We start from the raw sequence: 14,699 nt of genomic DNA, 5'->3' as shown, positions 1-14,699 counted from the left end.
ACAACAAAAGCTTAAATACATTACCCAATTTTGATCTTAGAAAAAACCCTCTAAGTTATTCTTTCCAATTTAAAATAGGAAACAAGGGGCACCTTGGGGGCTCAGTCGGTTGAGCATCCGACTTCGGCTCAGGTCATGATCTCACGGTTCGTGGGTTCGAGCCCCATGTTGGGCTCTGTGCTGGCAGCTCAGAGCCTGGAGCCTGCTTCAGATTCTGTGTCTCCCTCTCTCTCTGCCCCTCCTCTGCTCACGCTCTGTCTCTCTCTCTCTCAAAAATTAATAAACATTTTAGAAAAATGACAGTAAGAGATGACACTGAGAGAGTGGAGGCAGAGTTTGGATGCAAGCCTGCTGATGCCAAGAGGTCTCTCCAAGCCTCCCACAGCCCAAATCACAGCTGAGATAAAGGACCTGAAAGCTTCACACATACACTGGTGAGTAAATGCTTCTGTGAAGCACCAGAAACTCAATACATTAGGTTTTCACAGCTCTGCCCTCCCTGGGGCAACTTCTCTGCTCTCCACTTGCAGCACAAAAGTGGCTCTGGACCACGACGGGCATGGCCGTGTTCCAACGAAACTCTACTTTCAACTATCCGGCTGTGAGGGTGTCTGGGGGGCTCAGTCGGTTGGGGGTCCGACTTCGGCTCAGGTGATGATCTCATGGTGCATGGGTTCGAGCCTCGCGTCAGGCTCTCTGCGGTCAGCGTAGAGCTTGAAGCCTGCTTCAGATCCTCTGCCCCCCACTCGAAAAGTAAGTAAACGTTACAAATAATAAAATAGTAAAATAATAAAATAAAATAAATCAGGCTGTGAGCCGGATTTGGCTTGTGGGCGTGTAGTTCACTGATACCTAATCAGAAGTGAAGATCACGATGAAAGTTTTTTCTTGTTATTTTGAAAAACACAGCTCTCTTCCCACAAATGGAATGCTTTGAGAAAATAATCATTATTTCTTTGGCAGACCTTCAGTATTCAATAACCTGCCTACAGTGACAGCACTGCTGGAGCCCGGGGTCCCATCACCGTACGCCTGTCACCAGGTAACCTCACCGAGTCCCACAGCTTAACCACTACCCGTGCACAGTGGACCCCCGACTGTCCACCCCCGTCCCAGACCTCTCTGTTCTCAGGAACCGCCTTCTGGGTGCCTCCACCTGTACGTCAGGCAGGAAACCTTCAGCTCGACAATGAAGAGGCACGTTCCCCATCACTCCCAGGCCTCCGCACGGCCAATTCCTTCTGCCCTCACACCTTTCTTCCAGCTGAGACCGACGCCTTCTTCAGATCCACCCTTAGATGTCAGCCTTGAGATGCCGCAGACGTGAGCGACGGGTCCCACAGACGAGCCACGACAGCACATACCTGTCGGCCGCAGCCACGGCCATCGATCGGCCAACTCGTGAGGCTGCCTGTCCCACCAAGATATAAATCCCTCCCGAGGGCAGGACAGGCATTTTATTCAGTAGTCTACGTCAGAGCCTAACATTATGCCTGGAAGGTACGTGAAACGCTGGACCTGTTGAAGGAGTGTTGGCTCTTACCGGCGAACAGCTTTCTGAGGTGAGACTGAATCACTGACGGGCTAGTAGACTGGCCCAGGATCTCCAACAGGTCATCGTCACCGATGAAATAAAACCTTGGAAACGTTGAGCGTTTTTCCTGATAACAACAAAAAGAATAGCCTTATCTTTTCAAATAACTAATAAAGTACTTTACAACTTCTTACATAAATATTTTTAAAGAACATGCCTCTAAAAATTCATTCAATGATTTCTGACATCTTTGAAGTTGATCGAGTATGGTTAGCAGCGAATTTCTGATTCCTGCGTGAGTCGTTAATGTTGTGACTCTATTGTCTTTCTTGATGTCACTCATTATCGATCTACAGAAGAAAAAAAAGTTATTTTTACCTCCATTTTAACAGTTTTTGACTGAAAGAGAAATACTGAGACATTTATTTTTTATCTACTTAAAGAGGTAACGCTACTATAAAAGCAAAACACCACTGTGTTTCTTCTAAGAAATAATGGCAAAAATTAGTAATGTCCCATTACCATTTTTTAATTATTTTTTCTCCTGTAAGGAAGCTCTACGTCCAACATGGGGCTCGAACTCATGACCTGGAGATCAAGAGTTGCATGCTCCACCGAATGAGCCCACCAGGTGCCCTCCATTACCATTCTTAACCTCCCATGTTGCAAATTCGCTTATTTCGTTCATTCTCTAAACAAATATTTAGCCCCATCTCATAAAGACAATGGTTCAGTGAGAAAGATATTAAATATTTTCTCAAATTATTTAAATAAAATATTGATATATACTAATGAGGAAAAGTACAATGTATTTTAAAGCAGCTAACGGGGCAATCTGTGAGAAAGTGACTGAGGCTGAGTCTGCATGGTGAATAGAAAGAAGACATCAGTTGGGGCGCCTGGGTGGCGCAGTCAGTTAAGCGTCGACTTCAGCCAGGTCACGATCTCGCGGTCCGGGAGTTCGAGCCCCGCGTCGGGCTCTGGGCTGATGGCTCAGAGCCTGGAGCCTGTTTCCGATTCTGTGTCTCCCTCTCTCTCTGCCCCTCCCCCGTTCATGCTGTCTCTCTGTCCCAAAAATAAATAAACGTTGAAAAAAAAGTTAAAAAAAAAAAAAAAAAAACAAAGGAAGACATCAGTGAGCAGGAGGGGAGCACCTTCTGACAAAGATCCTGGGAAGGGCTCGAAATGCTGGAGCAAGTCAAGGCTGGCGTCCCCAAAGCGAACAGAGAACGCACAAGAGCAGGCTGCAGAAACGGACAAGGAGAGGCTATGCTCTATCCTCAGAACAACAGGAAACCTCTCTACACGTTTACTAAAGGATTCGAGGAAACGGGCCACAACAAGTCACCAGCACAAGACCACGCTGGCGGTCACACACGAGGCTCACTGCTGAGGATGAGCACAAAGCCAAGTGAGGCCACGGACCCAGGGAGTGACGACAAAAGTAGCTCAGAATAAAGGCAAACCAGGAGAGGCATAAAGACATGAAGTAGGTCAGAATCAACAAACGCAGTGACCTACTGGATTTGGAGGTACAGGGGGAGGTCAAATACCCCTATGATTCCACTCTGAGCAGTCAGTTATCGAGAAAGACACAGGGAAGAGGACCTGAGCTGAAGGGTAAGCTTGTGAACCTGCTTTTGGCACAGTGAGGGTGTCCACACCACTGGGGCTCAGGAGAGAAGGAGGGCTCGACAGGTGGACAAGGACAGAAGAGGGGATGAGACCGCCCGTGGAGCGTGACACAGTGACAGGAGACCCGGCACCGAAATCCCGCGGAGTGTCCACAGCTGGATGTTCAGAGAGGCCTGAGGACTAGAAACTAGAAGGGGACCCGGACGGATGGCCAGAAAACCACCTGCAGTACCCCGGAAGCCAAGGGAAAAAACTCTCCAACAAGAAATGCTCGATGCTTTTAAATACTTGTCAGAGATGAAGTAAAATGAGGCGCGAAAAATGCCCATCAAATTTACAACAGGAGAATAATGTGTTACTTTTGGCAATAGTAGCTACATGTTAGTACTATTATGATTCCTCTCCTACTGTAGTAACATTACTGTTAGTATCAGGTCACGAGGTAAACACAGAGGTCAGATCAACACGGTTCAAGAAGCAAATGGCTGGATGAGAGAAAAGAGCCCTCACAAGGATCCAAAAGAGAAAGAGGTTGAAGACACAGGTGACACTCATAACATAAAAGTAATCGGCTCGTGTTAAGCACCTCCCAACACGAATAAAAAGCTGCTGCGTGTGTCTCTGCCCCACGTAGCCGTGCTCACCGAAAATCTTCATCAACCCTGCTGAAGCGTGTCTGCTCTTTCGGCAATGCTCCACGGCCAAATATGGGCTCCAAATACACCCACTTCCTCTGAATATGGTTTAAATTCTGCAGGTATTCATCTAATTCTGCAAGTTTTCTTTCCCAAATGGACACTTTATCTTCAAATCCCTTATAATAAGGAGAATCCTTTAAGGACTGAAGAAGACATCTATTATCTCCAACTTGATTTACGATGTCTTTCCAGTCTTTAATCAGCTTGATAGTTCGACTCTGGCTGTCTTCATAATCAATCAATGTAAATACCGCTCCAACTCCCCAAAGATCAAGTTCACGTAAAGCTTCTCTGATCGTAACTTCACCTTGTGCCCGACTGTTTAAATCCTATTTAACATAAAATATTCATATTTATTATTTCCACATTAATTTTATAAATAAGCCATACAATGTTTATTTTATAACACAATATATTTTTATTTGGCTTTTCACAATAAAGGAAAAAGTAAGTGAATATATTTTACATGTTATCCAAGAGAATCACTAGCTAATGTATCAGGAGATATCAGATACAAAGTATCCAATCTCACATAGTCAAAGTACGATATTAAAGATCTGCCATAAGCTTTTTACTTCTAAAAAAAGAAAAATCAAGAATCCATTGCAAAACACAAAAACAGGCTTATTTAAAATTCTGCAGCCCTCAATAATGATACTGTAACTTAAATTTAACTTCTGCGGCAGCTCAAGTGGTTAGTAACCATCTTCTACAGCAACTGTGCTTTATGATCTCACAATTACCTAACAGGCTCCAGGGTTCTGAACAAACACAAAGGTGAACATATTGAATAGGAAAAAAACAATGTGACATCAAGAGTCCTTTTATTTTTACATCAAACGGGCAGATCACAACACACAGAGTCTGCCACTTAAGACGGCCGAAGGCGGTACCATTTCTCCTTGTACCACAGACCTCTCCTAACCCTGATTTGCAAACTGGTTCTTGGTTTAGCTCTCTGGATTTTGCTATCTCTTAGCTTGTATTTATAATACACCCCATGATTTTAAATGTATTTTATATAAAATGATTTGTATTTGTTTGCTTTTCGATTAAAGCTGACTCCCTTCTTTTTTTCAAAAAACAAATTTTTTTTCATGTTTATTTATTTTTGAGAGAGACATGGCACGAGTGGGGGAGGGGCAGAGAGAGGGAGACATAGAATCTGAAGCAGCCTCAGGCTCTGAGCCATCAGCACAGAGCCCGATGTGGGGCTCAAACCCACGAACTGTGAGATCATGACCTGAGCCGAAGTTGGACGCTCACCCGACTGAGCCACCCAGGCGCCCCGAAGCTGACTCCCTTCTTAAACCAAGATTACTTTTTTTTATTTCATATTGTCTTCTTTCTCTCAAGGAAGGGGTTTACGCTGCTTCTATACTCCTATACAGATTCAGATGTGTTACTAAAGAAAGAATAATGGACTAGCGGAACATTGTCACTATATTAAGAGAAAAAAAAAGTTTTGCTGTTTTTTTTACATAAAACACAAAGCAAAACCATCTGTTAACAAAGGTCATATTCATGAGATATTTATACAAGTGATTCTTACTTTAAGGTCTGAAGCTTTGGCAACAATTGTATCAGCTACTCTGAGCAGGTCACCAAACATTAATTTCTCCAGGCTAGTCCCCCGAGGAAGGCCAAGCAGACGAAAAAGGTCAAGCCAGTGATCTGGAGAAAGACACTCCCCTCTCACATATTTCAAGATAGGAATTACGGTCTGTTAAAAGAGAAAAAGACACACGTACACACAAGAATATATGTCAAAATGCAAACTGTTATTTCCTTTAATGAGTAGTTATAAAATGTTAATTACTCTATTATCTTATTTAACAAACTTGAAATCAAATTCTCAAACAGAATTGTGTATGATTTTTTATTAAACACTACTGTGGGTACATGCAAACTTCCTGCTGTAGCTTGACAGATTTGAAGACATGACCTAAAATGTTTCTATCTTTATTATTTTAGGAAATAACCTATATCCTAAATATGCTAAATGACTCAGATCCTAAACTGCTCTAAGAGGTATAAACACTCCAATTTTTAACTTTAACCATAAATTTCTTAGTTCTAACTTTTCAAAAGAGTAGCAGAAAGATCAATAATTTCTATGGTTTACTCCATACCTCCTAGTGTGTTCATGTAACGGAGTCACTGAAAATCAGAAACTAAAAGTACAGCTCACTCAGCTGCATAAAAGACACGTGAAAGGTGCAAACCTCATTCTAAATTAGTAAAGTAAAACCATCTTACTTTGTATTTGTCAACTTCTGATTGTAATTTCACTGTCATAACCGAATGTTCTTCAACTTTTCTTAATCTGTCATGCCAATTCATCAAAAATTCTTCAAACAGATATGTCTTAGTCCTGTAAGAGACCAGGAATACACCTCAAAATGTACCTCCCAAAAAACACTACCAAATTATAAGAATCTAAATAGTGTTTATGAATCAAACCGAAAAGTAATCCAATCTTCATTGGCCATTTCTTCAAGCCTCTGCTGAAACTCTTCATAAAGGGCCCAAATTTGTGCACAGCTCTCAATGTCCTTGGAGATGCTATCTGCCAAAGACAAGCTGGGCTCTTCTAGGCCAAAATGACGGCAATCATCACTACGGAAACAAAGAGTGAAATATCATAGATTTTAAAAAACTGTCAAATATCACTAAGTTTATTTAACTGCATTCCCTGTGTGTGTGTGTGTGTGTGTGTGTGTGCATATTTGATAGTGAAGGTAGACAGTGGGGGACTGCATAAGAATTTTACTTTAACTACTTAAGTATAACCTCTTTTAAATTCATAAATATGTATTTCTCCAAAGAAGTCAAAGTGGAATTGATAACATCTGTATTTTATGTCTGTCATACGTCATAAATGATAATATGACATATTATCAAAATGACATATATCATGGACTGATAAAAGATCGCATTAATATTAATACCCAAGGATTAGATTCTAGAATATAAGATACCCTTCATCTAATTGGTACTAAACCCTTCACTCACCCATGAAGACCACTATCTTATGGAAGCATTTACCTAAGAGACGACACCTGAAACATTGCTTACTTAACCTTAATACTTGTAACATAAAGCAACAGGTTTTTTTCCTTGGAAACCTCATATTATTGTTGTAGGTTCATTTTTCTTCTCCGGGTCTCTGATAGCAATTTTCCATTAATTTTATAGGCCTCATTTTTAAATACAATGAAATCACAGAAAACAAGTATTCCAACTCCCAATGTAACTTCTAAGTAAACTTAATTTTCTGTTCTGTTTCTAAGCCTAACCAGAAATTTGCTTCCTTTAAAGTCCTTATAGACTCCACCCACAACTAAGAAAGTAGTAGCATGAGCACTTAGAATTATCATTTTTAAAACTTCAGAAGTTTATATAGAAAAACATTAAGACAAACAGATAACAAGAAAGCCTATGGCCTAATACAGAGAAATATAAATCAAAATGTCTACTATCCATTTTAAAGAAAAAACATACACCAGCTTTTTCCTTATGACTTCAAGATCATCAAATTCAATCTTTTTCTCTTTTATTGACTTGGCGCTTTTATCAAGAGTACTTTGTGGGCCAGTTTCAATAATATCGTCACCAGGCTTTAGTTGGTCCCAACGAGCTTTAAATTTGTCCAATTCTTGGTAATAGATCTGAAGACGCGACTGAACGTTCCCTTTCATCACTTCGATCTATGAGCCAAAAGAGTTTATGTAATTCAGTTTATAGTAAAATCTCACTTTATTTTCACATTTTATTTCTAACACTTTCTAGGTAGAGGTGAAAAACCACCAAAACAAGTTTTTCAAAAGATTGTTTTCAATTACTGACTTCAAGTACAATAAAATTTTGATGTCAAAAACATAGAATCAGACTATAAATATTCAGTAACGAGAGATATACTGCCTGCATCATCATTAAAAACTCATTCGTGTCAGGGGCACCTGGGTGGCTCAGTTGGTTGAGCGTCCAACTTCGACTCAGGTCATGATCCCACAATCCATGAGTTCGAGCCCCCCATCGGGCTCTGTGCTGATAGCTTGGAGCCTGGAGCCTGCTCAAGATTTGGTCTCCTTCTCTCTCTGCTCCTTCCCATGCTCTCTCTCTCTCACTCTCTCTCACTCTCTCACTCAAAAAATAAATAAAACATTAAAAAAAAAACAAAAACTCATTCATGTCATCAGCAGCATCCACCACAACTATCAGCAAAGTTGATGTGATAAGACACGCTTGGCCAATGACCACCAGCTGTGCCACACCAGCAGGGAGCTGCATAACCGAGGAGGCGTGTCCCAGTGTCCACGCAGGAGAGTACAACAGGTGTGTTTAACTACCAGGTGTCCCCTCAAAAGTCACCATACATAGCAGGCAAACATATTCACTCATAAGGAAAACCAAAAATACGATTACCTGAATTCTCCATATGGTAGGAAATAAAGACAAAGTACGGGAAATGATCATTTAAATAAAGCGTTTTACGGTACGGAAATAGGGAGGCCAATTTCATTCACAATATAAAATTCCTACCTACCTGAGCTCCAATGGAATAAAGATAAGCCAGAATCTTCAGTGAGAAAAAAATCAAGTTTCCATGTTAACACAATGACTAAAAGGTTCTTACCTGATCTTTAATCATAAGTTGGTGACTTTCCATCATCAACTCAAATTTATCCCACTTAGCCTTCAGATTGCTAATTGTTTCCAAACCTCCACCTGCCACAGTTCGTAAAAGTCTGTTTTTATCTTCAGCTTCTTGGAATAAGGGCAAAATCTAAAGGTTGAAGAAATAACAACATAAAAAAAACAACCTATTTTATCAAATTTCTTGCAAGATTCCATTTATTTTAGGGGTGTCTGGGTGGCTCAATCGGTTAAGTGTCCGACTCTTGATTTCAGCTCAGGTCATAGGCTCACAGTTCATTGGTTGGAGCCCATGCATCAGGCTCCATGCTGACAGCAAGAGTCTGCTTGGGATTCTCTCTCTTCTTTTCTCCCTCCCTCTCTCTCTCAAAATAAATAAATAAACTTAAAAAAAAAAAAGTAAGTGGCGCCTGGGTGGCTCAGTTGGTTAAGCATCTGACTGCAGCTCAGGTCATGATCTCATGGATTGTGAGTTCCAGCCCTGCCTCAGGTGAGCATGGCCCCCCATCGGGTGAGCCCCACTTTTCTCTCTCCCTTGCTCTCTGCCCCTCGCTAACTTGTACTCTCTCTCTCTCTCTCCAAAAAATTAAAATAAAAAATAAGTAAAAATTTTAAAAAAGATTCTATTCTAACCAGTTCTTGCTGTTTTAAAAATCAAGGTTTCTGTTCTAAATAATTTGTTAAATTCCTGGACATGAAGTTCCTAATACTTACTTATTACTATATACAAACTCAACTATGGCACTCTACCAAAGAGGTTAAAAGGATCCTAAAGATGGTCACAAGGACTGAAGGAACCTGTGAGTCTGTAAAGACAATGCTCTAACTATTCCAAGTGAAGTTCTTATTAGAAATCTTCTACTCACAGGGAACTGTTAGAAGGAGGCTTCTCAAAGAATGAAGATTAGGGATTAGGTCATAACAGAAATAAACTAACTATTCCAGGAACAGAAGGAACAGTCACAAACAAAGTATTTAAGAAAAGGACAATGGAGAAAGTGAAACTGAGTCATGATGTACTAGGAAGGCCAGAGAAGGCAGAAACGAAGAGTCAGGTTGTGGTTTCCACACGTGGACAGAACCCAGATTAGCCTGAGAAGACTCCCGGGCGGGGCCCTCCTGTCCTCCCCTGCAAGTCCACACGGCACCCGAGAGACATCACAGCCCGATTCTGTATGGCCCCTGCTGCTTCAAACCCGGCAGCGTGACTCCCCCGCACCCACGGGTCGGCCCCAGGCCCCTGACTGTGGCTCGAGTGACAGGGACTCTTCCTACCACCGCTGCCACTTCCCGCCTCGCGGGCGGAACAGCACAGCGTCTCTGTTTCTCCGCCTAGTTTCTACGAGGGTACCTTTTCTGTCTCTCCTCTCGCTTCACTCACAGGGTCCTCTGCCATCTCCTCTGACATCCCCACAGTAAATGCTGGGATGTCCTACCCTGCTCTGCACCCTCCATGGTCCGCCATCAACCACATGGTCTCATCCAATCCCCTGGCTTCACAGTTCATGCATGGAGAGATGACTTTTTTTTTTTTTTCAACGTTTATTTATTTTTGGGACAGAGAGAGACAGAGCATGAACGGGGAGGGACAGAGAGAGAGGGAGACACAGAATCGGAAACAGGCTCCAGGCTCTGAGCCATCAGCCCAGAGCCCGACGCGGGGCTCGAACCCACGGACCGCGAGATCGTGACCTGGCTGAAGTCGGACGCTTAACCGACTGCGCCACCCAGGCGCCCCATAGAGATGACTTTTAAATTTATATCCAATTAATAAACATAGTCTCCACTCTGAAGTCCCTATTCCTCACTCAACTTCCATCTGACGTCCCAACCCCCCCACCACTTCCAGTCTCCAGACACCTTCCCCCTCCAGCCACCCACATTCCCAGGAAATGCTACCATCAGCTTTCCAGGGGCCCAAGCCCAGCAGCTCGGACACACATTTACTCCTCTCTAACCCTCGCTGTGGAATATGCCACAAAAGCATACGATTTCACCTCTCAGTGAGCTTTATCATATGAAGTCTATGACGCAGGAAGGACACATCAAAGTTTCTCTTGTGATCTGAGTTATGTCTCTTGCTGCTGCTGCTTCTAAACTTAGTTAAAACCATCCATAATATAATAACTCCATATGCAAGTGTGTGTGTACGTGTGTGAACGTGTGTATTCCTAACTCAGCTCAAACCGCACCCTTCAGGTTACAACCCCGGAGGGAACAGCATGAATTACTAAGTTTAGTCTGACTCAGATGTGCCACATCCTAGCAGACTGTACCTACTCCTGAATATTAACTCTGACTCAGACTGTTTCACTGCACCAACATAGCACCAGAGTCCAACCATGAGCTCAGTGATGGGGCCAGATTATGTGGACTTCCTTACAATACTGAAATTATATGATGTTTCTCAACGGTCACATAAAATTACCTGATTGAAACATTCCAGTCCAATAAAAATCAATCAATAACTTTACTTGGCGATGCTCACCTCTGGTTTCCGCTGTTGGAGCCTACTGTATTGCAAATTTGCATCGCCAATCTCTTCCACAGACTGGGGCATAACTGTTAAGATGTCCATAGCCTCGGTTACAAATGCATCAATTTCATGTAAGTGAGCTGAACAGGTAACAGTGACATAGAATGTTATTATCACTAAAAATATTTCGCTGCATCATTTTAAAATCAAAGAGCATTGGAAGTACTCACCATATGGCATACGTTAAATCTAAAATTATTACTTGGTCACACGACAGAATTTTAAAATACAGAATAAGCAAAGAAATGCACCATATAAGTCTAGTTGTTTTATGTTATACCTCAAAATTTTGACAAAGTTAAAATGTACTCATTCTTAGTATATTTCATTCAAAATTGGTAACCTTTCCCATCCTTTAGCTAATATGCTAAAGCATCCCAGTTTCATGGAAAAAGACACAGTGCAGAATTTTGGAAAATCTTAGTAACTGAAAAGATGAGAAGAAATACATGATGGCAGAACCGCCTACCTTCCTCAGTACTACAGGCACCAAACTGATACTGGCCCATATTGTAAACAGCAAAACCGCCTCCACTTTTAGACTCTTAACAGTTGGGCATGGGCTTTCCCACGTTATGAAAATTGCCATTTGAAGCACATTTCATTTCATGATACTTTCCAGCTTGGTCGATTTTAATCACTGGGATTCACATTTCATAACTATCAAAGTACATGCCTTTGTATATAACATTAAGTTAAAACGAAAATCAAAAAGCGTCTTTACCCTGGATGCACTTCTTCAAAGAAAGAACAAGCGTATCAAATAACTTCTGGATGAGATCATCAATCACAGTCTTCACGGGGTTACAATTAATATTTAAACAATCTACCTTGACCGCACTGAAAAATGCCAAATGACAGATTTTGACATGAGAAAGACTTATTAGAGGGAAAGAACCTCATTATAATGATTTTATATAATACATTTCAAAATAACTCAAAAAGTATTATTGTAATCTCTAAGCACATTCAGATTTCATTTAGTAAAATGTTTTCCACGTACTATCAAGAAGTTTTCATGAAACAATGATTTTGTTACAATACTAAAGTTTTTTATCACCCAGTGTATCAGTTTTCTTAAAAGGACAGCACATTAAAAACTCCTAGAGTGTCAACATGAATATACGTAAACATTCACAAGCCCTGTATCTGTCACAGCATTTAATGTACTTATTTAAATATCTATTACAGAAATTCGCTATTCTGCTAAGTACAAACAACAGTGACAAGGGACAGAAAAGACAGAAGGCAAATAGAGACTGTTAAGGCACTAAGACAACGACACGCCATCATTTTCTACCTATCAAATTAACAAAAATGTAACGAACTGCTAATTCATGTCTTCAGTTGTGTGGGCAAAGAGAACTCTCAGAAATTCGGATCAGAGCAGAAGACCATGCGGCTTTCACGGGGAGCAAGTGAGCCATGAACACCAGGCCACTTGTCTTAACTAACTTCACCTTGAGAATTTATCCCAAGGAAATTTTCAGAGCAGATGCCGATATTTTATATACAAGTATCTGCTTCAAAGCATTAATTATAATAGTGAAAAATTAGGAATAATTTGAATACAAAAATGGCTTATGATATATCCACACAATTAAAAAAAAATCACATTTTTGAGGGCTAATAACAGGACAAAATACTAAAGATTAGTGTTAAATAAAAATACCAGGATAGAGTAGGATCCAAATTTTTCAGTATATGTACTAATATGTCCATAACATGAAACATTAAGAAGAGTTCCCACACTCTAAAAAATTTATGAAACACTGTTTTAACTCAGAAAAAAAGGCATATATTGTTAAGAATATTAATTCTTTGCACAATATCCTTAATGCAAATTGTCATATTCTAAGCAAACGTTGCACCAGACTTGCTCATCAGAAAAAATCTCATATTTATCTTAAATTCACAAAATTTTTAAAAAGCCTGGAAATTATGGTCACAAAGATCATTTAAAAAGCTACTAATCCTTTTGGAAACACAGATCCAGGTGACATTTTACAAAGTAAATTCTAGAGTTAAATACTCACTTTTACTATAAAAATCTTATTCTCTTAAAGATTTATTTATTCTCAATCACCCACTGACTAGAGTGGTTTTAACTCCAGTTCTTACCCAGTACGACATACCAATTTACTTAAACATGAAATTTTATGCAATTTTTGAAATTCTGACATATAAAATGTCGAGATTTCTAATATTTGATAAAGATACATTATTTTAAGGGCACCTGGAAGGCTCAGTCAGTCAGTCACTCAAGTGACTCAGTGGGATTGAGCCCTGCATCAGGCTCTGCGCTGACAGAGCCTGCTTGGGATTCCCTCTCTTTCCCTTTCTCTCTGCCCCTCCCCTGCTCATGCTCATGCTCTCTCAAAAAAAACCAAAAAGCAAAATATTAAAAAAATTTTTAAACAGATGTTTTTAATAAACACTAAAATAATTATGCCATATTTTGCTAATGAATTAGCATCACCACATGGTCTGATTACAGCAGAGTTTTACTCACCGACTATAAAATCCTGGGGACAGACCAACATTCCCCTTTCATTTGAAAATACTGGTAGCATGAAAATGAGGCTCCCTGGCACAAAAACAGACACATAGACCAATGGAATAGAAGAGAAGCCCCAGAACTAGACCCACAAACGTATGGCCAACTCATCTTTGACAAAGCAGGAAAGAACATCCAATGGAAAAAAGACAGTCTCTTTAACAAATGGTGCTGGGAGAACTGGACAGCAACATGCAGAAGGTTGAAACTAGACCACTTTCTCACACCGTTCACAAAAATAAACTCAAAATGGATAAAGGACCTGAATGTGAGACAGGAAACCATCCAAACCCTAGAGGAGAAAGCAGGAAAAGACCTCTCTGACCTCAGCCGTAGCAATCTCTTACTCGACACATCCCCAAAGGCAAGGGAATTAAAAGCAAAAATGAATTACTGGGACCTTATGAAGATATAAAAACTTCTGCACAGCAAAGGAAACAACCAACAAAACTAAAAGGCAACCAACGGAATGGGAAAAGATATTTGCAAATGACATATCGGACAAAGGGCTAGTATCCAAAATCTATAAAGTGCTCACCAAACTCCACACCCGAAAAACAAATAACCCAGTGAAGAAATGGGCAGAAAACATGAATAGACACTTCTCTAAAGAAGACATCCGGATGGCCAACAGGCACATGAAAAGATGCTCAACGTCGCTCCTTATCAGGGAAATACAAATCAAAACCACACTCAGATATCACCTCACGCCAGTCAGAGTGGCCAAAATGAACAAATCAGGAGACTATAGATGCTGGAGAGGATGTGGAGAAACGGGAACCCTCTTGCACTGTTGGTGGGAATGCAAATTGGTGCAGCCGCTCTGGAAAGCAGTGTGGAGGTTCCTCAGAAAATTAAAAATAGATCTACCCTATGACCCAGCAATAGCACTGCTAGGAATTTATCCAAGGGACACAGGAGTACTGATGCATAGGGGCACTTGTACCCCAATGTTCATAGCAGCACTCTCAACAATAGCCAAATCATGGAAAGAGCCTAAATGTCCATAAACTGATGAATCGATAAAGAAATTGTGGTTTATATACACAATGGAGTACTACAGGGCAATGAGAAAAAACA

General features: G+C 40.7%; 1 protein-coding gene across 1 annotated transcript in view; it reads right to left on the bottom strand.

Annotated features, from left to right (window-relative positions):
• The window catches only part of DYNC2H1 (dynein cytoplasmic 2 heavy chain 1), a 351,138-nt gene that overhangs the window by 298,983 nt on the left and 37,456 nt on the right, over positions 1–14,699 (bottom strand). The window contains exons 19-28 of the mRNA XM_040460797.1: positions 11,787–11,902; positions 11,015–11,142; positions 8,507–8,656; positions 7,372–7,577; positions 6,331–6,486; positions 6,127–6,241; positions 5,420–5,590; positions 3,814–4,196; positions 1,752–1,884; positions 1,544–1,661 (exon numbers count right to left, since the gene is read on the bottom strand). Of these exons, the coding sequence (XP_040316731.1) occupies positions 1,544–1,661; positions 1,752–1,884; positions 3,814–4,196; positions 5,420–5,590; positions 6,127–6,241; positions 6,331–6,486; positions 7,372–7,577; positions 8,507–8,656; positions 11,015–11,142; positions 11,787–11,902 (1,676 nt within the window). The remainder of the gene's footprint in view (positions 1–1,543; positions 1,662–1,751; positions 1,885–3,813; positions 4,197–5,419; positions 5,591–6,126; positions 6,242–6,330; positions 6,487–7,371; positions 7,578–8,506; positions 8,657–11,014; positions 11,143–11,786; positions 11,903–14,699) is intronic.

The sequence above is a fragment of the Herpailurus yagouaroundi genome, unplaced genomic scaffold, assembly GCF_014898765.1.
Source record: "Herpailurus yagouaroundi ecotype Mexico unplaced genomic scaffold, PumYag 251, whole genome shotgun sequence".
Lineage (NCBI taxonomy): Eukaryota > Metazoa > Chordata > Mammalia > Carnivora > Felidae > Herpailurus > Herpailurus yagouaroundi.
This window is presented reverse-complemented; position numbering and strand designations above follow the sequence as displayed.